Source organism: Oncorhynchus clarkii, chromosome 9, assembly GCF_045791955.1.
Source record: "Oncorhynchus clarkii lewisi isolate Uvic-CL-2024 chromosome 9, UVic_Ocla_1.0, whole genome shotgun sequence".
NCBI lineage: Eukaryota > Metazoa > Chordata > Actinopteri > Salmoniformes > Salmonidae > Oncorhynchus > Oncorhynchus clarkii.
This window is the reverse complement of record NC_092155.1, coordinates 58,664,079-58,691,819: the sequence shown is the minus strand read 5'-3', so window position 1 is coordinate 58,691,819 and position 27,741 is coordinate 58,664,079. Positions and strand designations below refer to the sequence as shown.

The following is a 27,741-nucleotide window of genomic DNA, read 5'->3' as shown; positions in this document are numbered from 1 at the left end:
ATGTCCTTGTTTTTAAAAGAAAAGCACATTTTCTGTCCATTAAAATAACCTCAATTTTTTTTTTTTAATTTTATTTTACCTTTATTTAACCAGGTAGGCAAGTTGAGAACAAGTTCTCATTTACAATTGCGACCTGGCCAAGATAAAGCAAAGCAGTTCGACAGATACAACAACACAGAGTTACACATGGAGTAAAACAAACATACAGTCAATAATACAGTATAAACAAGTCTATATACAATGTGAGCAAATGAGGTGAGAAGGAAGGTAAAGGCAAAAAAGGCCATGGTGGCAAGGTAAATACAATATAGCAAGTAAAACACTGGAATGGTAGTTTTGCAATGGAAGAATGTGCAAAGTAGAAATAAAAATAATGGGGTGCAAAGGAGCAAAATAAATAAATAAATTAAATACAGTTGGGAAAGAGGTAGTTGTTAGGGTTAAATTATAGGTGGGCTATGTACAGGTGCAGTAATCTGTGAGCTGCTCTGACAGTTGGTGCTTAAAGCTAGTGAGGGAGATAAGTGTTTCCAGTTTCAGAGATTTTTGTAGTTCGTTCCAGTCATTGGCAGCAGAGAACTGGAAAGAGAGGCGGCCAAAGAAAGAATTGGTTTTGGGGGTGACTAGAGAGATATACCTGCTGGAGCGTGTGCTACAGTTGGGAGATGCTATGGTGACCAGCGAGCTGAGATAAGGGGGGACTTTACCTAGCAGGGTCTTGTAGATGACATGGAGCCAGTGGGTTTGGCGACGAGTATGAAGCGAGGGCCAGCCAACGAGAGAGTACAGGTCGCAATGGTGGGTAGTATATGGGGCTTTGGTGACAAAACGGATTGCACTGTGATAGACTGCATCCAATTTGTTGAGTAGGGTATTGGAGGCTATTTTGTAAATGACATCGCCAAAGTCGAGGATTGGTAGGATGGTCAGTTTTACAAGGGTATGTTTGGCAGCATGAGTGAAGGATGCTTTGTTGCGAAATAGGAAGCCAATTCTAGATTTAACTTTGGATTGGAGATGTTTGATATGGGTCTGGAAGGAGAGTTTACAGTCTAACCAGACACCTAAGTATTTGTAGTTGTCCACGTATTCTAAGTCAGAGCCGTCCAGAGTAGTGATGTTGGACAGGCGGGTAGGTGCAGGTAGCGATCGGTTGAAGAGCATGCATTTAGTTTTACTTGTATTTAAGAGCAATTGGAGGCCACGGAAGGAGAGTTGTATGGCATTGAAGCTTGCCTGGAGGGTTGTTAACACAGTGTCCAAAGAAGGGCCGGAAGTATACAGAATGGTGTCGTCTGCGTAGAGGTGGATCAGAGACTCACCAGCAGCAAGAGCGACCTCATTGATGTATACAGAGAAGAGAGTCGGTCCAAGAATTGAACCCTGTGGCACCCCCATAGAGACTGCCAGAGGTCCGGACAACAGACCCTCCGATTTGACACACTGAACTCTATCAGAGAAGTAGTTGGTGAACCAGGCGAGGCAATCATTTGAGAAACCAAGGCTGTTGAGTCTGCCGATGAGGATGTGGTGATTGACAGAGTCGAAAGCCTTGGCCAGATCAATGAATACGGCTGCACAGTAATGTTTCTTATCGATGGCGGTTAAGATATCGTTTAGGACCTTGAGCGTGGCTGAGGTGCACCCATGACCAGCTCTGAAACCAGATTGCATAGCAGAGAAGGTATGGTGAGATTCGAAATGGTCGGTAATCTGTTTGTTGACTTGGCTTTCGAAGACCTTAGAAAGGCATGGTAGGATAGATATAGGTCTGTAGCAGTTTGGGTCAAGAGTGTCCCCCCCTTTGAAGAGGGGGATGACCGCAGCTGCTTTCCAATCTTTGGGAATCTCAGACGACACGAAAGAGAGGTTGAACAGGCTAGTAATAGGGGTGGCAACAATTTCGGCAGATAATTTTAGAAAGAAAGGGTCCAGATTGTCTAGCCCGGCTGATTTGTAGGGGTCCAGATTTTGCAGCTCTTTCAGAACATCAGCTGAATGGATTTGGGAGAAGGAGAAATGGGGAAGGCTTGGGCGAGTTGCTGTTGGGGGTGCAGTGCTGTTGACAGGGGTAGGAGTAGCCAGGTGGAAAGCATGGCCAGCAGTAGAAAAATGCTTATTGAAATTTTCAATTATGGTGGATTTATCAGTGGTGACAGTGTTTCCTATCTTCAGTGCAGTGGGCAGCTGGGAGGAGGTGTTCTTATTCTCCATGGACTTTACAGTGTCCCAGAACTTTTTTGAGTTAGTGTTGCAAGAAGCAAATTTCTGCTTGAAAAAGCTAGCCTTGGCTTTTCTAACTGCCTGTGTATAATGGTTTCTAGCTTCCCTGAACAGCTGCATATCACAGGGGCTGTTCGATGCTAATGCAGAACGCCATAGGATGTTTTTGTGTTGGTTAAGGGCAGTCAGGTCTGGGGAGAACCAAGGGCTATATCTGTTCCTGGTTCTGAATTTCTTGAATGGGGCATGTTTATTTAAGATGGTTAGGAAGGCATTTTTAAAAAATATCCAGGCATCCTCTACTGACGGGATGAGGTCAATATCCTTCCAGGATACCCCGGCCAGGTCGATTAGAAAGGCCTGCTCGCCTTTCTAATCGACTACTGTCTAATCGACTACAGCTACTACTGTAGCTGGAAACGGCTGATTTGTTTTAATGGAATATATACATTTGCGTACAGAGGCCCATTATCAGCAACCATCACTCCTGTGTTACAATGGCACGTTGTATTAGATAATCCAAGTGTATCATTTTAAAAGGCTAATTGATCATTAGAAAACCCTTTTGCAATTATGTTAGCACAGCTGAAAACTGATTAAAAAAGTAATTACAACTGGCCTTCTTTAGACTAGTTGAGTATCTGGAGCATCAACATTTGTGGGTTCAATTACAGGCTCAAAATGGCCAGAAACAAAGATCTTCTTCTGAAACTCATCAGTCTGTTCTTGTTCTGAGAAATGAAGGTTATTCCATGCGAGAAATTGCCAAGAAACTGAAGATCTCGTACAATGCTTTGTACTACTGCCTTAACAGAACAGCGCAAACTGGCTCTAACCAGAATAGAAAGAAGAGTGTGAGGCCCCGGTGAACAACTGAGCAGGAGGACAAGTACATTAGTGTCTAGTTTGAGAAACAGACACCTCACAAGTCCTCAACTGGCACCTTCATTAAATAGTACTCGCAAAACACCAGTCTCACCGTCAACAGTGAAGAGGCGACTCCAGGATGCTGGCCTTCTAGGCAGAGTTGCAAAGAAAAAGCCACATCTCAGACTGGCTCAGACTGTGTGTGTGTGTGTGTGTGTGTGTGTGTGTGTGTGTGTGTGTGTGTGTATATATATATATATATGTATGTGTATACGTGTGTACACCGAGTATAGAAAACATTAGGAATACCTCCCTAATATTGAGTTGCACTCCCCCCCGTTTGTCCTCAGAACAGCCTCAATTCTTCTGGGCATGGACTCTTGTCACGACTCCGACCGAAGGTGGCTCCCCTTCCCGTTCGGGTGGCGCTCGGCGGTCGTCGTCGCCGGCCTACTAGCTGCCACTGATAATTTCCTCCCCCTCCTTATGTGTTCATTGAGTGCACCTGTTTTGAATTATGTATAATTAGTGAGGCTTTATTTAGTCAGCCGGCCCGCCTGGTTCCTTGTGCAGGATTAATTATTGTGACCTTCTGTGTTGTGTAAACTTGTGTGCACGTCTGTGAGTTACGTGCTTTCCCATTTTGTGGGTCTTTTCTGGACAGTTTAAGTCCCCCTGTTTGGGGCGTTTGTTTTGTATTACGCCCTGTGTTTTCGTGGGGTTGGCTTATGTTCGCCGTTGTTGTGCATTAAAATAGCACTCCCCTGAACTCTCTGCTTCCTGCGCCTGACTTCTCACCCACTACACTCAGATCGTTACAACTCTACAAGGTTTCGAAAGCGTTCCACAGGGATGCTGGCCCGTGTTAAAACTCCAATGCTTCCCACAGTTGTGTCAAGTTGTTGGAATTTCCTTTGGGTGGTGCACCCTTCTTGATATACACAGGAAACTGTTGAGGTGAAAAACCCAGTTGCGGTGCAGTTCTTGACACAAACCGGTGTACCTAGCACCTACTACAATAGCCCATTCAAAGGCACATACATTTTTTGTCTTGCCCATTTACCCTCTTAATGGCACACATGCACCATCCATGTCTCAATTGTCTCAAGGCTTAAAAATCCTTCTTTAACTTATCTCCTCCCCTTCATTTACACTGACTGAAGTTGGTTTAACAAGTGACATCAATAAGGGATCATTGCATCACCTGAATTCCCCTGGTCAGTCTGTCATGGAAGAGCAGGTGTTCCTAACGCTTTGTATACTCAGTCTACAGTAAGTTGATTATACAGACAATTTTGAATTTCCAACACATTAATATTTCTCACAGAAACAAGAATTGATGCAGTCAATCTCTCTTCTACTTTGAGCAAAGAGAGACCGACATGCATACTGTTGACATTAGCCCTCTGTGTACAGTGAAGGGCAAGACGTGTTCCTCTGTTCTTGGTCCTTCTTTGCTGCGCTTGATCATATCACCGGGCAAAAGTCAAGATTAGATAAAACTAAAGCCTGCAGTACTTGTTTGGTTGATTATTCTACTACTTTCATCACCAATGGGAACCGTCGACACGGCTGGCTAGCCTATCTTCCAAGGTGCATCTTCCAGAGTAAACAATAGTAGAAGACGGAGGGGGTTACCCCTTTTGGACAATCAGAGCCTTACAAGCGTGCCGCAAAAAGGCCCAATACCCTTCCTGAGAAGGCTGGTTCCGACAGAGATCCACATTGAGCGAAGGCATTTAAACATAAATACATTCATGATTTCTTACTCCAAATGGCCAGTGGTTCGTGTGCAAAATATATGATTACTGTGAGAGTAGTTCGTAAAATAAGTGTCTCTCTCTCGCTCCCTTTTCATCTTCTTTGTAACAAGCCGCCATATGTTGTGTCAGTCCGCTAGGGACCTTTTCTTAATGTATTAAGTGTGGATGTTTATCCTGTGTTATTATTTAGTGAGCTAGTAAATAAATAATTAAACCAATTTGTGTTTTTCTGAATTATAAGTTATAAATTATAATGCTAGGGTTTTTGCAGATGCAGGAGGTTACGACTGAGGATATGATACGAGAACATTGATTGTTTTATGGATGTAATCGGTAAAGACTTTTAAAGTTTAATTCGGGAGATGGTAACTCTTTAAACAACCGCTCTCGTGGTGCCCCACATTTCTAATGACTTAATTTTTACATAATTAATTTAATTGGGTAACAATTAAACATAGTTAGTTGATTTTATCAGATTAATGAAAGTAAAGTCATAATGTCACGCCCTGACCATAGTTTACTTTGTATTTTCTATGTTTTGATTGGTCAGGGTGTGATCTGAGTGGGCATTCTATGTTTCATGTCTTGTTTGTCTATTTCTATGTTCAGCCTGATATGGTTCTCAGTCAGAGGCAGGTGTTCGTCATTGTCTCTGATTGGGAACCATATTTAGGTAGCCTGGGTTTCACTGTGTGTTGGTGGGTGATTGTTCCTGTCTATGTGTTTTTTCACCAGATAGGCTGTTTAGGTTTTCGTTACGTTTTGTTTTGTAGTATTGTATTGGAGATTCGTGTTTCGTATTATTAATAAACATGGATCGTAAACCACACGCTGCATTTTGGTCCGATCCTTGTTCTACCTCTTCATCAGAAGAGGAGATAGAAGAAAGCCGTTACAGAATCACCCACCACCAACGGACCAAGCAGCGTGTCAACAGGCAGGAGCAGCGCGAGGAGAAGCGCAATAAGGATTTCTGGACATGGGAGGAAATCCTTGACGGGAGAGGACCCTGGGCTAAACCAGGGGAGTGTAGCCGCACTAAGGTGCAGCGGGAGAAGAAACAACAGGAGCAGCCCAAAGAGGAGGTATGGACATGGGAGGACGAATTAGAAGGAAGAGGACCCTGGGCTCAGCCAGGAGAATATCGCCGCCCCAAAGAAGAACTGGAGGCGGCGAAAGCTGAGAGGCGCAGATACGAGGAGGCAGCACGACGTAGCGGATGGAAGCCTGAGAGGCAGCCCCAAAAATTTCTTGGGGGGGGGCTAACAGGGAGTATGGCTATGCCAGGTAGGAGACCTGAGCAGACTCCCTGTGCTTACCGGGGGGCTAGAGAGACCGGACAGGCACCGTGTTATGCAGTGGTGCGCACGGTGTCTCCAGTGCGGGTGCATAGCCCGGTGCGGTATATTCCAGCTCCGCGTGTCGGCCGGGCTAGATTGAGCGTCGAGCCTAATGCCATGAAGCCGGCTCTACGCAGCTGGTCCCCAGTGCGTCTCCTTGGGCCGGCTTACATGGCACCAGCCTTGCGCTCGGTGTCTCCGGTTCGCCTGCATAGCCCAGTGCGGGCTATTCCACCTCGCCGCACTGGCAGGGCGACCGTGAGCATTCAACCAGGTAAGGTTGGGCAGGCTCGGTGCTCAAGAGCTCCAGTGCGCCTGCACGGTCCGGTTTTTCCAGTACCACCTCCACACCCCAGCCCTCCGGTAGCAGCTCCCCGCACCAGGCTTCCTGTGCGTGTCCTTGGCCCAGTACCACCAGTGCCAGTACCACGCATCAAGCCTACAGTGCGCCTCGCCTGTCCAGCGCTGTCGGAGCCCTCCTCCTCTCCAGCGCTGTCGGAGTCTCCCGCCTGTTTAGCGCTGTCAGAGCTTTCCGCCTCTACAGCGCTGCCGGAGTCTCCCGCCTGTTCAGAACTGCCAGTTAGCATAGAGCTGCCAGTTAGCATAGAGCTGCCAGTTAGCATAGAGCTGCCAGTTAGCATAGAGCTGCCAGTTAGCATAGAGCTGCCAGTTAGCTTAGAGCTGCCAGTTAGCAAGGAGCTGCCAGTCTGCAAGGAGCTGCCAGTCTGCAAGGAGCTGCCAGTCTGCATGGAGCTGCCAGTCTGCATAGAGCTGCCAGTCTGCATGGAGCTGCCAGTCTGCAAGGAGCCGCCAGAGCTGCCTGTCTGCAGGATGCCGCCAAAGCTGCCAGTCTGCAAGGAGCCGCCAGAGCTGCCAGTCTGCAAGGAGCCGCCAGAGCTGCCAGTTAGCATGGAGCAGCCAGGGCCGCCAGTCAGCATGGAGCAGCCAGGGCCGCCAGTCAGCATGGAGCAGCCAGGGCCGCCAGTCAGCATGGAGCAGCCAGGGCCGCCAGTCAGCATGGAGCAGCCAGTCAGCATGGAGCAGCCAGTCAGCATGGAGCAGCCAGAGCAGCCAGTCAGCATGGAGCAGCCAGAGCTGCCAGTCAGCATGGAGCAGCCAGTCAGCATGGAGCAGCCAGAGCTGCCAGTCAGCATGGAGCAGCCAGTCAGCATGGAGCAGCCAGAGCTACCAGTCATCATGGAGCAGCCAGTCAGCATGGAGCAGCCAGAGCTGCCAGTCGTCCAGACTCTTCCAGATCTGCCAGTCGTCCAGACTCTTCCAGATCTGCCAGTCGTCCAGACTCTTCCAGATCTGCCAGTCGTCCAGACTCTTCCAGATCTGCCAGTCGTCCAGACTCTTCCAGATCTGCCAGTCGACCAGACTCTTCCAGATCTGCCAGTCGACCAGACTCTTCCAGATCTGCCAGTCGACCAGACTCTTCCAGATCTGCCAGTCGTCCAGACTCTTCCAGATCTGCCAGTCGTCCAGACTCTTCCAGATCTGCCAGTCGACCAGACTCTTCCAGATCTGCCAGTCGACCAGACTCTTCCAGATCTGCCAGTCGACCAGATTCTCCCAGATCCGCCAGTCGACCAGATTCTCCCAGATCCGCCAGTCGACCAGATTCTCCCAGATCCGCCAGTCGACCAGATTCTCCCAGATCCGCCAGTCGACCAGATTCTCCCAGATCCGCCAGTCGACCAGATTCTCCCAGATCTGCTAGTCGACCAGGATCTGCTGAAACCGCCAGCCAGCCAGGTTCTGGTAGTTTCTACTACCTGCCTGGGCTTCCTCTCAGTGCTGAGCTTCTTCTCAGTGCTGAGCTTCCTCTCAGTGCTGAGCTACCCATCTGTCCCGAGTTACCTCTGTCCCGAGCTGTCCCTCTGTCCCATGTTATCATTGTGGTGGGTAACCTATTTAGGGACGTTTAGGAGGGGGATTAAAACTGTCATGGAGTGGGGTCCACGTCCAGCGCCAGAGCCGCCACCGCGGACAGATGCCCACCCAGACCCTCCCCTATAGGTTCAGGTTTTGCGGCCGGAGTCCGCACCTTGGGGGGGGGGTACTGTCACGCCCTGACCATAGTTTACTTTGTATTTTCTATGTTTTGATTGGTCAGGGTGTGATCTGAGTGGGCATTCTATGTTTCATGTCTTGTTTGTCTATTTCTATGTTCAGCCTGATATGGTTCTCAGTCAGAGGCAGGTGTTCGTCATTGTCTCTGATTGGGAACCATATTTAGGTAGCCTGGGTTTCACTGTGTGTTGGTGGGTGATTGTTCCTGTCTATGTGTTTTTTCACCAGATAGGCTGTTTAGGTTTTCGTTACGTTTTGTTTTGTAGTATTGTATTGGAGATTCGTGTTTCGTATTATTAATAAACATGGATCGTAAACCACACGCTGCATTTTGGTCCGATCCTTGTTCTACCTCTTCATCAGAAGAGGAGATAGAAGAAAGCCGTTACACATAACATATGTGACAAATACATTTAATTTGATTGACATGCATTATTGGGTATTTAATACATTTTAGAATACGGCTGTAACGTAACAAAATGTTGAAAAAGTCAAGGGTCTGAATACTTTCTGAATGCACTGTATATAGACATATTTACGAATATAAATATTAGTTGAGCAGTTTAATAGATCTCTTAGATGTATATTTCATTAGTATTTTTTTTATTGAACCTTTATTTAATTAGGCAAGTCAGTTAAGAACAAATTCTTATTTGCAATGACGGCCTACCCCGGCCAAACGCGGACGATGCTGAGCCAATTGTGCGTCGCCCTATGGGACTCCCAATCACGGCCGGTTGTGATACAGCCTGGAATCAAACCAGGGTCTGTAGTGATGCCTCTAGCACTGAGATGCAATGCCATAGACCGCTGCGCCACTCGGGAGCCCCTGCGCCACTCGAGAGCGCTATACCACTCTAGCTCTATATTCACATGTGCAGCTGAATAATTCAATGGTCTTTTTATTACTCTTTTTATTACCTGAGACAATGTAACAAAGTAGTCTGTTTATTAATTAAAGCTGTAGCTGGGAAATCAGATTTTTTTGTTTTCATCATATACTGTGTATTAACAACACTACTGTATAAAAGGGCTTACTGTGATGTAGGTGCTGGGGCATGAGTCTTCTACCATACTGTTATTAATGAGTGGAGTAAAAGGGAGGCTGACAGCCATGTGGGACTTCCCATGTCTGTGGCCATTCGCATATAATTTCACACTCTTTTGTTTTGCTTGTTTCTCTGTTAGACGTTGCCCTCAAAGTCCCCTCTCTGAGCACTGGCTAATGACAGAATGGAGCCTGATTACCACAGTAAGGTCCCTCCCCCTGCCTCCTCACTCCCTGCTTCCCCTGCCCTCCCCCTGCCTACCTGCCTTTCCCTGCCTCTTACTCCCTCCCCCTGCCTCTCCCTGCCTTTCCCTCACTCTCTCTGCCTCCCACTGCCAGTCCCTGCCTCCCACTGCCCCTCCCTCCCTCTCCCTTCCTCTCCTGACACTCTTTCCCTCTTCCTGACATTCCTTCCCTCTTCCTGCCACTCCTTCCCTCTTCCTGCCTCTCCTTCCCTCTTCCTGCCACTCCTTCCCTCTTCCTGACACTCCTTCCCTCTTCCTGACACTCCTTTCCTCTTCCTGACACTCCTTCCCTCTTCCTGCCACTCCTTCCCTCTTCCTGCCTCCCCCTGCCTCTCCCTCCCCTGCCTGTCCCTGCATCTCCCTCTCCCTCCCTGCCCGTTCCTCTCCCTACCTATCCCTGCCTCTCCCTCTCTATTTGTGTGCCTGCTTGGTCCTGAGCCATTCGAAAAACTCCTCACTGTGTCAAACTATGTGTCTGGGGATCCTGTGATTTTCTGTTGGGAGCCGAGAGTAGAGAACCACAGCCAGCTGCCCCATATTAGTGTGGCTGTCGATAAATAGAGAAGGCCATGGAGAGTAACTCTCTCTCTTTCCTTCTCTCTCTCCTCCCCTCCATTGCACATTACCCCAAGCCCTTTGTAATATGGTTGTAGCTCATTTTGGTGGCACTTGACATCACATATGCCAAGACGTCAAAACAATACACATAGGTGTGCTTGCAAGTCAGGTCTCAGATCTCAACTGTGAAAGTTAATGGGTGAGAAAGCTAAGATATTGAAAGGAGATTCGAAATAAACTCAGAAAAAAAAGAAACGCCCCTTAGGCATGCTGCAAGGAGGCATGCGGACTGCAGATGTGGCCAGGGCAATAAATTGTGATGTTCGTACTGAGACACCTATGATGGCGCTACAGGGAGACAGGATGGACAGCTGATCGTCCTCGCAGTGAAAGACCATGTGTAACAACACCTCCAGAGGATCGCTACATCCGAACATCACACCTGCGGGACAGGAACAAGATGGCAACAACAACTGCCCGAGTTACACCAGGAGCACAAAATTCCTCCATCAGTGCTCAGACTGTCCGCAATAGGCTGAGAGAGGCTGGACTGAGGGCTTGTAGGCCTGTTGTAAGGCAGGTCCTCACCAGACATCACCGGCAACAATGTCGTCTATGGGCACAAAACCACCGTCGCTGGACCAGACAGGACTGGAAAAAGGTGCTCTTCACTGACGAGTTGCGGTTTTGTCTCACCAGGGGTGAAGGTCAGATTCGCGATTATCGTCAAAGGAATGAGCGTTACACCAAGTCCTGTACTCTGGAGCGGGATCGATTTCGAGGTGGAGGGTCCGTCATGGTCTGGGGCGGTGTGTCATAGCATCATCGAACTGAGCTTGTTGTCATTGTAGGTAATCTCAATGCTGTGCGTTACAAGGGAAGACATCCTCCTCCCTCATGTGGTAACATTCCTGCAGGCTCAACCTGACATGACCCTCCAGCATGACAATGCCACCAGCCATACTGCTCATTCTGTGTGCGATTTCTTGGAAGACAGGAATGTCAGAGTTCTGCCATGGCCAGCGAAGAGCCCGGATCTCAAACCCATTGAGCACGTGTGGGACCTGTTGGATCGGAGGATGAGGGCTATGGCCATTCCCCCCAGAAATATCAGGGAACTAGCAGGTGCCTTGTTGGAAGAGTGGGGTAACATCTCACAGCAAGAACTATCAAATCTGGTGCAGTCCATGAGGAGGAGATGCACTGCAGTACTTAATGGAGCTGGTGGCCACACCAGATACTGACTGTTACTGTTACTTTTGATTTTGACCCCCCCTTTGTTCAGGGACACATTATTCAATTTCTGTTAGTCACATGTCTGTGGAACTTGTTCCGTTTATGTCTCAGTTGTTGAATCTTGTTATGTTCATACAAATATTTACACATGCTAAGTTTTCTGAAAATAAACGCAGTTGACAGTGAGAGGACGTTTCTTTACAAGTTTCTTTACGAATTTACAAGGCGTTTTATGTGGTAAAGGTGTCACTGTGTCTATATGTAGCTGATGTGAAATGGCTAGCTAGTTAGCGCTAGTGGCGTTTCAATAGGTGACGTCACTTGCTCTGAGACCTTGAAGTAGTGGTTCCCCTTGCTCTGCAAGGGCCGCGCACTGAAGAGTAGATCAAAAGCAAATATTCTCAGCTTGCAAACTTAAGTTATCTGTGGTGAGACATGAGAATGCCTTGCAGCCTCCACTGTATACATTTCTCACGACACTAAAACTACTCCAATTGTATTCATATACGAGTCACTTTTTAAAATCATTTTGATTAAATAATCTGTGAGTAATTGAAAAGATATGAGTTTGAATTAGAAAGGTTTATTCAGTGCCAGATTAAAATGGTAACCTTTAGAAGTCATTCATTAAAAAAGCTGATGGAAAATAGACTGGAATTAGCACACTTTACTTCTTCAAGAGGCTCCCATGGGCATTTGATAAATCAAAAAAGTATTTTAAGGTGTCAACTCTCTATATCATTTTGTATTTTGAAAAGATTTAGTGGCATTCTAGGCCTGTGGACTGGGCTTCTTGCCTGCAGCTATTGTAAGAAAGAAGAGTCCATGTCCATTATCTCAGAGGTTATTGCTCTGCTGTAGTTTTGTCACTGTCAAAGCCTGCACTTATCGAATGTGTAAAGAAAACTGGCATCATATGGTTAAATTCTGAAGCAATAGTCTATAGGGTCTGAAGAGTGGTAAAATAGTCCAGTATAAAATCACAGTCAACTGAAATACATTCTCAAGAACCAATGATCTCGACCCAATTATTGACTGACTACTTGATAGTTACAGTATTTGGAGTATAAAAAGTACTACATATTATTCTAAGCACTTGAATTGTTTATATTATGTAAAGATGGCATACATTGTACTGAAATCATAAAGGTTAGCTGTAAAAATAATATCCATAAATGCATTTCATGATTTTGGTTTTGTGTCTTTGCATATATTCTACATATCGGTACTGCATGTGGTATAAATATATAAATATAGGCTTTTCCAGGTGTTATTCTTCCGTGAGTCTGAACATTCAATAAGGAATTTCAGAAAAGCAGTTGACAATGCTTGAGGTAAGGTCTGTAATGTATGCACAGTGGTTTACCCTAAATGTCTCAAGCGAGCTGCATGCAAACCACAAATCCATAATCATATCTGGGGGTCAATCAGGAAAAAACGGAATAGATCACTAGTTAAAGTATATCTCTACGAGACATCATCTCCTCTATGCCTCAGTTACTGCTTCACAATCCTGAAACAAAGCTAACAGGGAAAGATATACAAATTACCACAATCTTCTACATTTCGCTGTAAATGCAAAAGTAGGTTTTGAAAACACCGGAATTCGGTGGTGACACACTATAATTTACAACCACTCAAAATGGAGGCCCAGCCTTTCCTGGTTATTAGTCATCCAATTGAGCAGAGCTAAGGCCAATGCTGTGGCTGATTGTGCTGTCAGACTCTCTCTGTCATCTCTATGTGACACAAAACTCAAAAAGGGTGATGCATTGTGTTCCATGCTGTATTTTACCCTCCCCTTGCTGTTTGTTGTGGCACGTAATTTGTTAGTTGCCTGGCAGGGAGGATGGCATTTGGCGTTTATGCTTCCCCACTCTGTAATTAAACATTCATACACAGGCAGTTGCAACAATTAACTGGCTTTACAAAACAGCAAGTTTATATGTGCTAGGCTTTGCTTAAGACCATTCAATGAGGAAAAGTATCCATTGTTTGAAGAATTCAGAAGTAGACAAACAATTTTGCATTTTGTGAGCTGAAGCAACAGTCTCAACAACAATCTCAGCCATGCTAAAATCACAAAAATCGAACAGTTCTATGCTTTTAATGAACGCGAAGCCGATGGGTTCTAGTGTAATGGATATGGGTATTTAGAACTTTAAAAAAATGTTTTATCTCTAACCGTGTTTTCTTTGAACCAAGGGACTTCACAATGTAAGTTATTTTATCACAAAAATATGATACAGTTTAGCCAGCGCACCAGAAACATTTCTGAAACAACACAGACAATACGGTGGTAGGCCTAACATCAACAAGAATCAACTTTGTCCACAATATCTGGAGTGGCCAGGTGTCTCCTTTCCTCTAGTCAGCATGGATGCTTCTAGTTCCCAGAATACACTGGGATCATGTCAACATTTCCTGTTCTCTTCATTAAAACCTTTTAAATTCTACTTTCTAATGTACAGTAAGACTTCACAGCAATACATCCTACCGGTAATGTGTTTTTGGCATTGATTATTAGGCCATCTTAGGTTTAAATGCAATACCTGTAGTTTTATTACTGAGAAGTCTTCCAGTAATGCATGTAAAGGGTTTTCTAAGTCCTTTTCCATAGGGGAGTGCTACTGCTAGGTTGGAGACTGAGTGACATGGACATGAAGGTGAGAGCAGTGGAATGGCTAGATGTCAAAATGGAGCTTAATGTCTGAACTTTGGTTCAGGTTGTGAACTTGTGCATCTTGTGCTGAGTTTAGAAAATTGGGCCAATTTGTTTCATATTGTGTTAGAACAAACACCCAAATGATGTGTGACCTGGATACATATAATCACCAAGTTGAGAAATATGCAAACAATGTTCTAATTATAATTTGCATGTTGTCTCCATTTTGGGAAGAACTTGTGGTTGGTTGTCTAAAGGAGAAAACATGGTAACAGAACTAAGCTTATTCCTTAAGAGAAGGCTTCCCTTTTTCTTGTATTTTGCAGACAGACAATATTCCCTTTAAGTAAAGGGAACTGAGGTAAATAAAGTTAAGTCATTGTGTTATACCATGATCTGTTTCACCTGTCTTCGTGATTGTCTCCACCTCCCTCCAGGTGTCGCCCAGGTATTTATACCTGTGTTCTTTGTTTGTCTGTTGCCAGTTTGTTTTGTTTTGTCAAGCCTACAAGTGTTTTTCCCCTCTGCTCCTGTCTCTCGATTGTTCCTGTTTCCTAGTTTTTCCGGTTTTGACCATTCTGCCTGCCCTGTACCTTTGCCCCACCTATTTGGATTACTGCCTGTCCTTGACCTGTCTTTTGCCTACCCCTGTTCGATTAATAAACTGTTGTTACTTCAACATTGTCTGCATCTGGGTCTTACCTGAAACGTGATACATTGAGACAAATGAGCGGTGTTGCATTCAGGAAATGTGTGTACATTCAGAGCAATAAAATGCAACAGCTCTCGGGTCGAGCTTAACAGATAGAAACCCTGAAGCACAGAACTGGAGTGAGGAGCTGCTAGAGCAGCCTATGTGCAGTGTGGCTATACCTGGTGATGAGCCATTTAGGTCAGGAAGTGAAGTAATCATCTCAGTTATAAAGCTGAACAGGTAGCTGAAGAGGTAGACGTTGTTCTACAGAGGTGGTGATTGGTTGGTATGCCAGACACTCTGCCTGATAGAGTCACCTTTTGTGCATAACATAAGAAGCAGCACACCTCTATGGAAGGTTAGTAAGAGCCCTGTGATAAGGCAGCTCTCCATTTTACTGTTCAGCTATTCTATTCTATTCTGACCCTACGGCTCTCCCTTCCATTCTCAATTTGGATTGTGCCTTCCTCTACCTCCATTCAAATAGGGCACCTATTACCATATAATTAGCTCTAAGGGAGGGTCTGGGCAGTCCATGGATGTCAGAATGCACATGTTGCATTATGTCTGATTGCCTCCACTCTGCATCACTCTGACCTTCTGCTCAGTTGATGTATAATTAGCAGCACCTTATTAGAACAGATGAAAGTGACATCAGACAGAGACCGTACTCTAAAATAGCCTAGCAGGCCAATGAGTCACACTCACACAATTGGTTATTAGGCGATCTGAGTTTGTCTTTCCTTGAAATTTCAACATCTGTGTGGACTGGAGATGAGGTTTTCACTTTGAGGTTTATATAAGGACTAAGCAACTTTGGGCGACTTTTCTGTCAGCTGAACAGTATTGAGTTCCACAAATAAAGCGTTAATTATCTTATAACTTTTGTTTTATGTTGATCTTCAATCGATCTACAAGCTATCAATAACCAAGCTTTATACAGTCCAGCTGATTTTAATCAAATGTCCACTGTCTTGTTTGATATTTCACCACAACTAGTGTATTTTTCCTAAAGCTTGTTCCATTACAACAACACAAGGTTTTTCTCTTCTTTTGACTGCAGTGTACAACAGTGCAGTGAACTACCACCACTTGAAATGCTTCTCTGGCAAAAGAGATTCCATACAAATGCAGATTAGTTTCTCTGGACTGAGTAACAGTAAGCTAGTAATATCGGTTTGCTCCCCTGCAATAGCAGCTTGATTTTGTTTTCATGTTCTCTTTACGAATTTGTTGGGAGAGGCATTTTTCATGCTGCTCTCTGGAAGACTCTGGAACTTTTCATTTGGCTGTAGAAACACAATTTTTCTTGAATTACGGTTAGTTATCGAAATAATTACAATAGTAAGACACATCATTCAAGCTAAATGTGGGGGAAGGAACAAAGCAAGGGTTTAAGAGTGTTTCAATTGATAAAGCCTATTTACAAATAAATGGTAAGGCATTTTTTTACAGAGAAAGAAATACTGAAGGAAATGCTGATGCCTTTGCCACTGTGTATATTTGTATAGTGTTTGTGTATTATTTCTGTGTATCTGCTATCTTGCATATATTCACAGGTGTTTGTAGTTTGTGCATTACTAAAACAAACCTGTAAAGTTGACTTTGCGAATGAACTTTAGCAACATGGTTCCATTGATGGTTTCCATTTTGGAGCAGAGGCCCACTTTGCCTGGACAGAGCTCCTTGTGCATGTTGTGCAGGGCATGAGCCATGGCGTAGACTGCGTCGACCACAAACTGGACCTTTCCCTCCTGCTCATAGGACGAGTCCTTCCTGATCCGCTCGTGGTCTAAAGGGACACAAAGATAGGAGTTACTGTTCAATTCAGTCAGTATACGTAGCATAACACAAACACTCTTGTAATAACATTTATTCAAAAGAGAATAAAAGCACTACTGTGTTACAGTGGATCTTAACAGTTTTCGTAAGCAATTCAATTATTGTAAATCCAACTCTACCCTACTATTCAGCAAATAAACTCAGCTAAATAAAGAAACGTCCTCTCACTGTTAACTGCGTTTATTTTCAGCAAACTTAACACGTGTAAATATTTGCATGAACATAAGATTCAACAACAGAAATAAACTGAACAAGTTCCACAGACATGTGACTAACAGAAATGGAATAATGTGTCCCTGAACAAAGGGGGAGTCAAAATCTAAAATAACAGTCAGTATCTGGTGTGGCCACCAGCTGCATTAAGTACTGCAGTGCATCTCCGACGGTGGGTTTGTGCCCACAGGCGACGTTGTTGCCGGTGATGTCTGGTGAGGACCTGCCTTACAACAGGCCTGCAAGCCCTCAGTCCAGCCTCTCTCAGCCTATTGCGGACAGTCTGAGCACTGATGGAGGGATTGTGCGTTCCCATATCTGGCCAGCATGGCTAAGGCACGTTCACACAGATGAGCACGGACCCTGGGCATCTTTCTTTTGTTTTTTTTCAGAGTCAGTAGAAAGGCCTCTTTAGTGTCCTATGTTTTCATAACTGTGACCTTAATTGTCTACCGTCTGTAAGCTGTTAGTGTCTTAACGACCGTTCCACAGGTGAATGTTCATTAATTGTTTATGGTTCATTGAACAAGCACGGAAAACAGTGTTTAAACCCGATACAATGAAGATCTGTGAAGTTATTTGGATTTTTACGAATTATCTTTGAAAGACAGGGTCCTGAAAAAGGGACGTTTCCTTTTTTGCTGAGTTTAGTTGGCTTTGTTATTAGTTGCCCTTTGTTTTTACAGCTTCTCAACTTTGACTGTACACTTTGACTCAATGAATTTGACATGGTATGCCCAATAAGACTGCAGTTCCTTGATGTACTTTATAGCAGAACAACCAACCTCAGAGAGCGAAATGGCTGAACAACACTGATTGCAAGAAAAGGGAAATCAAGCAAATGATAGCCTTTTAGAGTGTTCTGATTGCTTTATTGTCAATCTACCCTTCATACCCATACTTCATTTATTTGGAGCTTGGCAGAAATTAAAGTTGCCAATTACATGCTATTTGTTCCAGACATTAATTAGCGTAACCCTTTTCTACAAATGGAAATTATAAAAATTTAAAAAATGCTTTTATATATTGTATTATGGTCCAGTTATTTCTGATTGATGAGGAATGTCTCTTAGCATACATTTACATCTCAACACATATCACTGCATTCCAAAACTTTACTGCACTTCGGACTATGTCTGGTATAGACCTACAACTCAAATTAGAGTTCTCTTGAGACAAGAAATCTACATATCTAACAAATGTATTTATTTTGGAAAGGTTCCTTTGATGTAGAAAGAACATAACTGACCGACAGGTCTTGTTAATCTGCCATGTTCTACTATTCATCAGAGATGCGTTAATCAAGGCTAGCGTGTGTGATGGAGGAGGACTGGAAGACAGAGCAAGGCCTAATCATTCTTCAGTATCAATGTAATTAGTTATGACAGGTGTATATTAATCATAGCAGAGGTTGTTTCAATGCTTTGGAAATGTGTTAATCACCATGCAAGGTTTCAATTAACATCCTGGTCCCGCAATTAGCCGCTGCCCTGTCAGCGCCTGCATGGAGAGAGTGACAGTGGTGCAGTCCACTGGCCTTTAATTGGCTCGTCTCAGATGTTATTATTACAGCACCAATGAGAAGGAAAAACCACCACCACCACCAGCCAAGGTCCCCACCTTTGGCATTGAGCCTGACTGCTCTATACAACAACTAAGTGAGTTGTGATTCCATACACAGCATGACTATAGTTTATATTATCAGTATGCCAGACCAGAGGTTTCAGCCATTGAGAAGAGTCTGATGAGAATGAAACACAGATTAGGGTTGCTCTGCTGTCTGAATTATGAATACATTTAACAACGGCTGTGGCATTCTAACTAAATCAACTACATTTTTGAATTTAGTAAAATTAAATAAAAACTGATCTATAAGATATGATGAACAAAGTTTAACATGACTGAAATCAATATCAGAGGGATGCAATGAGTTCAGTCTTACAGCTAATATGAACACTGTCACAGCACACATTTTAATAATAGTCGTTGAAGATCATTAAAACTTGCATCCTCGTCCTGTGAAATCATTAGCTGAGAACCAACGTTTGGAGGAGCCAGCTTAGGAACCAAGATAGGGGCAACGTGAAAGCACTGACAGCTGATCCTTATAGTAACAGATACCATCTGCCACTCTTTTATCCTGTGTGACAATTCCGCACCATACTATTCAAGTAAAATCAACAGGGTCTACGTCCTCTGAGGAAGTTCAAACACTCCTAGGCAATGAAAAGATTTTGTCAGATTGCTTACTGATGTTCTCAATGCTTGATGATTAGTGCTCGTGGAATTAAATAAGTAGACTGGATCATTTCTATGAGTCATGATGGAAATAGGAGATGGGGGGAGAACCTATACAGTACTATTTTTCAAAATAATTCTACTTAACTTTAACTATGCCTATACCTCGAAAGTATGTAAAAGTACATATATTGTACATTCATACTATATAATTGTCCGACTTAATAAAACTGGTACATAAATGTTGTATGTTTTGTGTAACCAAATCCCCTTTTGCCAGTGATAAAGGGGGGAGGAAACATTCCACATAATCAGCCTAGTTCTTTAATGTCCATTTGGAAAGTAGTCTTCGTGCCTCTGTGCTGGTAGCCAGACATTAATTGTCACTGATGAATGTGACACTGTCACATATTACTCTTGCATTCGCTAAGTAAGGACTCTACTGCCCAGTGTTAATGGCTGTGATACACATCAACAGGCAGTTCCATCTAGGGGATGGCATCTGAGGTCAATTCTTTCCACTCTCCCTTCAGACCCATTCTCCAAATTCAGCTCGGCTCTCTCTCTCATCGCACTTTGTCTCTTATTGCCGAGTCCACTTGTTCCTTGAATGTAAACAAGACATAGAATGTATAAGATAAGAAAAAGGAAAACAGGATAGAGTAATTGATAAGTTGCTCAGCTTTTTGTGTTCTGCATGCCTCATGAGTTTAAGTTATACATGGACATTTTTTATCTAAACAGAGGCACTTAATGTTAACAAATTTGAACAGATAAATCATTTTTTTGTTTTCTCTTGCTGCTGCTATCTGCAGTCTGAATCAGTATTTTCCCAGGCTGGGAGAAGCAATTCAACATCCCTGACAAGCCTTTGAAAGTTTAAGAAGATTTAATACAACATTTCCAGTTCTGGTCCTGTAAATGTGTGCCAGAGGCAAACCAATCAAAAAGGGCTGCTCTCACTCACTTACACACTTAAACACTTACACACTTACACACTTACAGACACACACCTCAGCTTTCAGCAATATTTTGGCATTAATGGCACAAATAACTTATGGAATGCCAGGATGAGGAGGCTCTGATAACTGAACAGGGATCTGCTGCTCATTTATGATTTTTATCAGGATCTCCATTAGCCAAAGCCAATGGCGAGGGCTTGTCTTCCTGGGATCCAACAGATAACTAAAAATACATACCAGACAAAAACAAGTTACATACATTTAAAATAATAGCATGAACATTAGACATATACTGTATATATACACACAAGTATGTGGACACCCCTTCAAATTAGTGGTTTTGGCTATTTCAGCCACACCCGTTGCTGTCAGGTGTATAAAATCGAGCACAGATCCATGCAATCTCCATAGACAAGCATTGGCATTGGAGTGGCCTTACTGAAGTGCTCAGTGACTTTCAACGTGGCACCATCATAGGATGTCACCTTTCCAACAAGTCAGTTTGTACAATTCCTGCCCTGCTATGTCTGCCCTGGTCCCCCAAAACGTATCGCCTCTCCTCGGTAGCAACACTCATTACTGAGTTTCTAACTGCCTCTGGAAGCAACCTCAGCTCAAGAACTGTTTGTCGGGAGCTTCCTGAAATGAGTTTCCATGGCCGAGCAGCCCCACACAAGCCTAAGATCACTATGCGCAATGCCAAACGTCAGTTGGAGTTGTGTAAAGCTCACCGCCATTGGAATCTGGAACAGTGGAAACGTGTTCTCTGCAGCAACGAATCACGCTTCACCATCTGGCATTCCAACGGACTAATCTGGGATTAGCAAATGCCAGGAGAATGCTACCTGCCCGAATGCATAATGTCAACTGTAAAGTTTGGTGGAAGAAGAATAATGTTCTGGGGCTGTTTTTCATGGTTTGGGCTGGGCCCCTTAGTTCCAGCGAAGGGAAATCTTAATGCTACAACATTAATGCTACAGAAAAGCGAGGTCCATCGAGAAATAACTTATTGAGATTGGTGTGGAAGAACTTGAGCGGCCTGCACAGAGCCCTGACCTCAACCCGATCGAACACCTTTGAGATGAATTGGAACGCCAACTGCGAGCCAGGCCTAATCGCCAAAAATTAGTGCCCGACCTCACTAATGCTTTTGTGGCTGAATGGAAGCATGTCCCTGCAGCAATGTTCCAACATCTAGTTGAAACCCTTCACAGAAAAGTGGAATCAGTTAAAGCAGCAAAGAGGGGACCAACTCCATATCAATGCCCATGATTTTAGAATGAGATGTTGAACGAGCAGGTTTCCACATTTAGTATATATATATATATATATATATATTGCTGTCAGGTGTATAAAATCGAGCACAGATCCATATATATATATATATATATATATATATATATATAAATATTTACAGTTGAAGTCAGAAGTTTACATAGACTTAGGTCGGAGTCATTAAAACTCGTTTTTCAACCACTCCACAAATGTATTGTTAACAAGTCGGTTAGGACATCTACTTTGTGCATGACACAAGTAATTTTTCCAACAATTGTTTACAAACAGATTGTTTCACTTATAATTCACTGTATCACAATTCCAGTGGGTCAGAAGTTTTCATACACTAAGATGACAGTGCCTTTAAACAGCTTGGAAAATTCCATTAAATGATTTCATGGCCTTAGAAGCTTCTGATAGGCTAATTGACATTATTTGAGTCAATTGGAGGTGTACCTGTGGATGTATTTCAAGGCCTACCTTCAAACTCAGCGCCTCTTTGCTTGACATCATGGGAAAGTCAAAAGAAATCAGCCAAGACCTTAGAAAAAAACTTGTCAACCTCCACAAGTCTGGGTCATCCTTGGGACAATTTCCAAACGCCTGAAGGTACCATGTTCATCTGTACGAACAATAGTACGCAAGTATAAACACCATGGGACCACGTAGCCGTCGCTTAGGAAGGAGACGCGTTCTGTCTCCTAGAGATGAACATACTTTAGTGTGAAAAGTGCAAATCAATCCCAGAACAACAGCAAAGGACCTTGTGAAGACGCTGGAGGAAACAGGTAGAAAAGTATCTATATCCACAGTAAAACGAGTCCTATATCGACATAACTTGAAAGGCTGCTCAGCAAGGAAGAAGCCACTGCTCCAAAACCGCCATAAAAAAGCCAGACTATGGTTTGCAACTGCAGGTAGGGAAAAATATTGTACTTTTTGGAGAAATGTCCACTGGTCTGATGAAACAAAAATATAACTGTTTGCCATAACGACCATCGTTATGTTTGGAGGAAAAATGGGGATGTTTGCAAGCCGAAGAACACCATCCCAACCGTGAAGCATGGGGGTGGCAGCATCATGTTGTGGGGGTGCTTTGCTGCAGGAGGGACCGGTGCACTTCACAAAATATATGGCATCATGAGGAAGAGAAATGATGTGGATATATTGAAGCAACATCTCAAGACATCAGTCAGGAAGTTAAAGCTTGGTCGGAAATGGGTCTTCCAAATGGACAATGACCGCAAGCATACTTCCAAAGTTGTGGCAAAATGGCTTAAGGACATCAAAGTCAAGGTATTGGAGTGGCCATCACAAAGCCCTGACCTCAATCCCATAGAGAATGTGTGGGCAGAACTGAAAAAGCGTGTGCCAGCAAGGAGGCATACTAACCTGACTCAGTTACACCAGCTCTGTCAGGAGGAATGGGCCAAAGTTCACCCAACATATTGTGGGAAGCTTGTAGAAGGCTACCCAAAACATTTGACCCAAGTTAAACAATTTAAAGGCAATGCTACCAAATACTAATTGAGTGTATGTAAACTTCTGACCCACTGGGAATGTAATGAAAGAAATAAAAGCTGAAATAAATAATTCCACATTCTTAAAATAACTTAAACTAACCTAATTTTTACTAGGATCAAATGTCAGGAATTGTGAAAAACTGAGTTAAAATGTATTTGGCTAAGGTGTATGTAAACTTCCGACTTCAACTGTATATATATATATATATATGTATATATATATACACACGCACACACGCACACACGCGCGCGCACACACACACACACACACACACACACACACACACACATATATATATATAACCTACCGTTCAAAAGTCTTGGGTCACTTCGAAATGTCCTTCTTTTTGAAAGAAAGGCAATTTTTTTGTCCATTAACATAACATAAAATGGATCAGAAGTACACTGTAGAATATATCTATATCTATATAGACGCCCATTATCAGCAACCATCAGTCCTGTGTTCCAATGTTACGTTGTGTTAGCTAATCCAAGTTTATCATTTTAAAAGGCTAATTGATCATTAGAAAACCCTTTTGCAATTATGTTAGCACAGCTGTTCTGATTAAAGAATCAATAAAACTGGCCTTCTTTAGACTAGTTGAGTATCTGGAGCATCAACATTTGTGGGTTTGATTACAGGCTCAAAATGGCCAGAAACAAAGATTTTCTTCTGAATCTCTTCAGTCTGTTCTTGTTCTGAGAAATGAAGGTTATTCCATGCGAGAAATTGTCAAGAACCTGAAGATATCGTACAACGCTGTGTACTACTCCCTTCACAGAACAGTGAAAACTGGTTCTAACCAGAATAGAAAGAGGAGTGGGAGGCCCCGTTGCACAACTGAGCAAGAGGACAAGTACATTAGAGTGTCTAGTTTGAGAAACAGACACCTCACAAGTCCTCTACTGGCAGCTTCATTAAATAGTACCCACAAAACACTAGTCTCAACGCCAACAGCGATGACGCGACTCCGGGATGCTGGCCTTCTGGGCAGAGTTGCCAAGAAAAAGCCATATCTCTGTGCAGTGTCTGTTTTTTTGCCCATTCTTATTTTTGGCCAGTCTGAGACATTGCTTTTCTATGCATATATATATATATAGCACCACTCAAAAGTGTGGACTCACCTACTCACTCCAGGTTTTTTCTTTATTTTTACTATTTTCTACAATATAGAATAATAGTGAAGACATCAAAACTATGAAATAACACATGGAATCATGTAGTAACCCAAAAAGTGTTAAACAAATCAAAGTATATTTTATATTTGAGATTCTTCAAAGTAGCCACCCTTTGCCTTTGCTCTTGGCATTCTCTCAATCAGCTTCAGCTGGAATGGTTTTCCAACCGTCTTGAAGGAGTTCCCACATCTACTGAGCACTTGTTGGCTGCTTTTCCTTCACTCCACGGTCCAACTCATCCCAAATCATCTCAATTGGATTGAGTTCGTGTAACGGGTTTCGTCTTCATACGAAGGAGAGTCGGACCAAAATGCAGCGTGTGGTTTACGATCCATGTTTATTAATAATACGAAACACGAATCTCCAATACAATACTACAAAACAAAAACGTAACGAAAACCTAAACAGCCTATCTGGTGAAAAACACATAGACAGGAACAATCACCCACAAACACACAGTGAAACCCAGGCTACCTAAATATGGTTCCCAATCAGAGACAATGACGAAACCCTGCCTCTGACTGAGAACCATATCAGGCTGAACATAGAAATAGACAAACTAGACATGTAACATAGAATGCCCACTCAGATCACACCCTGACCAACCAAAACATAGAAAATACAAAGTAAACTATGGTCAGGGCGTGACAGTACCCCCCCCCCCAAGGTGCGGACTCCGGCCGCAAAACCTGAACCTATAGGGGAGGGTCTGGGTGGGCATCTGTCCGCGGTGGCGGCTCTGGCGCTGGACGTGGACCCCACTCCATGACAGTTTTAATCCCCCTCCTAAACGTCCCTAAATAGGTTACCCACCACAATGATAACATGGGACAGAGGGACAGCTCGGGACAGAGGTAACTCGGGACAGATGGGTAGCTCAGCACTGAGAGGAAGCTCAGCACTGAGAAGAAGCTCAGCACTGAGAGGAAGCCCAGGCAGGTAGTAGAAACTACCAGAACCTGGCTGGCTGGCGGTTTCAGCAGATCCTGGTCGACTAGCAGATCTGGAAGAATCTGGTCGACTGGCGGATCTGGGAGAATCTGGTCGACTGGCGGATCTGGGAGAATCTGGTCGACTGGCAGATCTGAGAGAGTCTGGACGACTGGCAGATCTGGAAGAGTCTGGTCGACTGGCAGATCTGGAAGAGTCTGGTCGACTGGCAGATCTGGAAGAGTCTGGTCGACTGGCAGATCTGGAAGAGTCTGGACGGCTGGCAGATCTGGAAGAGTCTGGACGACTGGCAGATCTGGAAGAGTCTGGACGACTGGCAGATCTGGAAGAGTCTGGACGACTGGCAGATCTGGAAGAGTCTGGACGACTGGCAGATCTGGAAGAGTCTGGACGACTGGCAGATCTGGAAGAGTCTGGACGACTGGCAGATCTGGAAGAGTCTGGTCGACTGGCAGCTCTGGAAGAGTCTGGTCGACTGGCAGCTCTGGAAGAGTCTGGTCGACTGGCAGCTCTGGCTGCTCCATGCTGACTGGCTGCTCCATGATGACTGGTAGCTCTGGCTGCTCCATGCTGACTGGCTGCTCCATGCTGACTGGCAGCTCTGGCTGCTCCATGCTGACTGGCTGCTCAATGCTGACTGGCAGCTCTGGCTGCTCCATGCTGACTGGCTGCTCTGGCTGCTCCATGCTGACTGGCTGCTCCATGCTGACTGGCTGCTCCATGCTGACTGGCGGCCCTGGCTGCTCCATGCTGACTGGCGGCCCTGGCTGCTCCATGCTGACTGGCGGCCCTGGCTGCTCCATGCTGACTGGCGGCCCTGGCTGCTCCATGCTAACTGGCAGCTCTGGCGGCTCCTTGCAGACTGGCAGCTCTGGCGGCTCCTTGCAGACTGGCAGCTTTGGCGGCATCCTGCAGACAGGCAGCTCTGGCGGCTCCTTGCAGACTGGCAGCTCCATGCAGACTGGCAGCTCTATGCAGACTGGCAGCTCCATGCAGACTGGCAGCTCCTTGCAGACTGGCAGCTCCTTGCAGACTGGCAGCTCCTTGCTAACTGGCAGCTCTAAGCTAACTGGCAGCTCTATGCTAACTGGCAGCTCTATGCTAACTGGCAGTTCTGAACAGGCGGGAGACTCCGGCAGCGCTGTAGAGGCGGAAAGCTCTGACAGCGCTAAACAGGCGGGAGACTCCGACAGCGCTGGAGAGGAGGAAGGCTCCGACAGCGCTGGACAGGCGAGGCGCACTGTAGGCCTGATGCGTGGTGCTGGCACTGGTGGTACTGGGCCGAGGACACGCACAGGAAGCCTGGTGCGGGGAGCTGCTACCGGAGGGCTGGGGTGTGGAGGTGGTACTGGAAAAACCGGACCGTGCAGGCGCACTGGAGCTCTTGAGCACCGAGCCTGCCCAACCTTACCTGGTTGAATGCTCACGGTCGCCCTGCCAGTGCGGCGAGGTGGAATAGCCCGCACTGGACTATGCAGGCGAACCGGAGACACCGAGCGCAAGGCTGGTGCCATGTAAGCCGGCCCAAGGAGACGCACTGGGGACCAGCTGCGTAGAGCCGGCTTCATGGCATTAGGCTCGACGCTCAATCTAGCCCGGCAGACACGCGGAGCTGGAATATACCGCACCGGGCTATGCACCCGCACTGGAGACACCGTGCGCACCACTGCATAGCACGGTGCCTGTCCGGTCTCTCTAGCCCCCCGGTAAGCACAGGGAGTCTGCCCAGGTCTCCTACCTGGCGTAGCCATACTCCCTGTTAGCCCCCCCCCAAGAAATTTTTGGGGCTGCCTCTCGGGCTTCCTTGCCAGCCGTGTTCCCTCATATCGCCGGCTCTTCTCTCCGGCTGCCTCAGCTCTCCTAAGTGCCTCCACCTGTTCCCATGGGAGGCGATCTCTTCCAGCCAGTATCTCCTCCCAAGTGTAACAGCCCTTGCCATCCAAAACGTCCTCCCATGTCCATTCCTCCTTACGCTGCTGTTGCTGCCTGTTGACACGCTGCTTGGTCCGTTGGTGGTGGGTGATTCTGTAACGGGTTTCGTCTTCATACGAAGGAGAGTCGGACCAAAATGCAGCGTGTGGTTTACGATCCATGTTTATTAATAATACGAAACACGAATCTCCAATACAATACTACAAAACAAAAACGTAACGAAAACCTAAACAGCCTATCTGGTGAAAAACACATAGACAGGAACAATCACCCACAAACACACAGTGAAACCCAGGCTACCTAAATATGGTTCCCAATCAGAGACAATGACGAAACCCTGCCTCTGACTGAGAACCATATCAGGCTGAACATAGAAATAGACAAACTAGACATGTAACATAGAATGCCCACTCAGATCACACCCTGACCAACCAAAACATAGAAAATACAAAGTAAACTATGGTCAGGGCGTGACAGTTCGGGTGATTTTGGAGTGCAGGTCATATGCTGCAGCACTCCATCACTCTCCTTATTGGTCCAATAGCCCTTACACAGCCTGGAGGTGTGTTTTGGGTCTTTGTCCTGTTGAAAAAAAAATTATAGTCCCACTAAGCTCAAACCAGAAGGGATGCCGTATCGCTGCAGAATGCTGTGGTCGCCATGCTAGTTATGTGTGCCTTGAAGTCTAAATAAATCACTGACAGTGTCACCAGCAAAGCACCCCCACACCATCACACTTCCTCCTTTATGCTTCACGGTGGGAACCACACATGCAGAGATCATCCGTTCACCTACTCTGCTTCTCACAAAGACACGGCGGCTGGAACCAAAAATCTCAGATCATGACTCTTCAGACTAAAGGACAGGTTTCCACCAGTCTAACGTCCATTGCTCGTGTTTCTTGGCCCATG

At 45.0% G+C, this 27,741-nt stretch overlaps 1 protein-coding gene across 1 annotated transcript in view; it reads right to left on the bottom strand.

The window, feature by feature from the left end:
* The window catches only part of LOC139416623 (metabotropic glutamate receptor 4-like), a 236,128-nt gene that overhangs the window by 26,926 nt on the left and 181,461 nt on the right, over positions 1-27,741 (bottom strand). Inside the window, exon 6 of the mRNA XM_071165504.1 lies at positions 16,307-16,507. Coding sequence (XP_071021605.1) covers positions 16,307-16,507 — 201 coding nt within the window. The remainder of the gene's footprint in view (positions 1-16,306; positions 16,508-27,741) is intronic.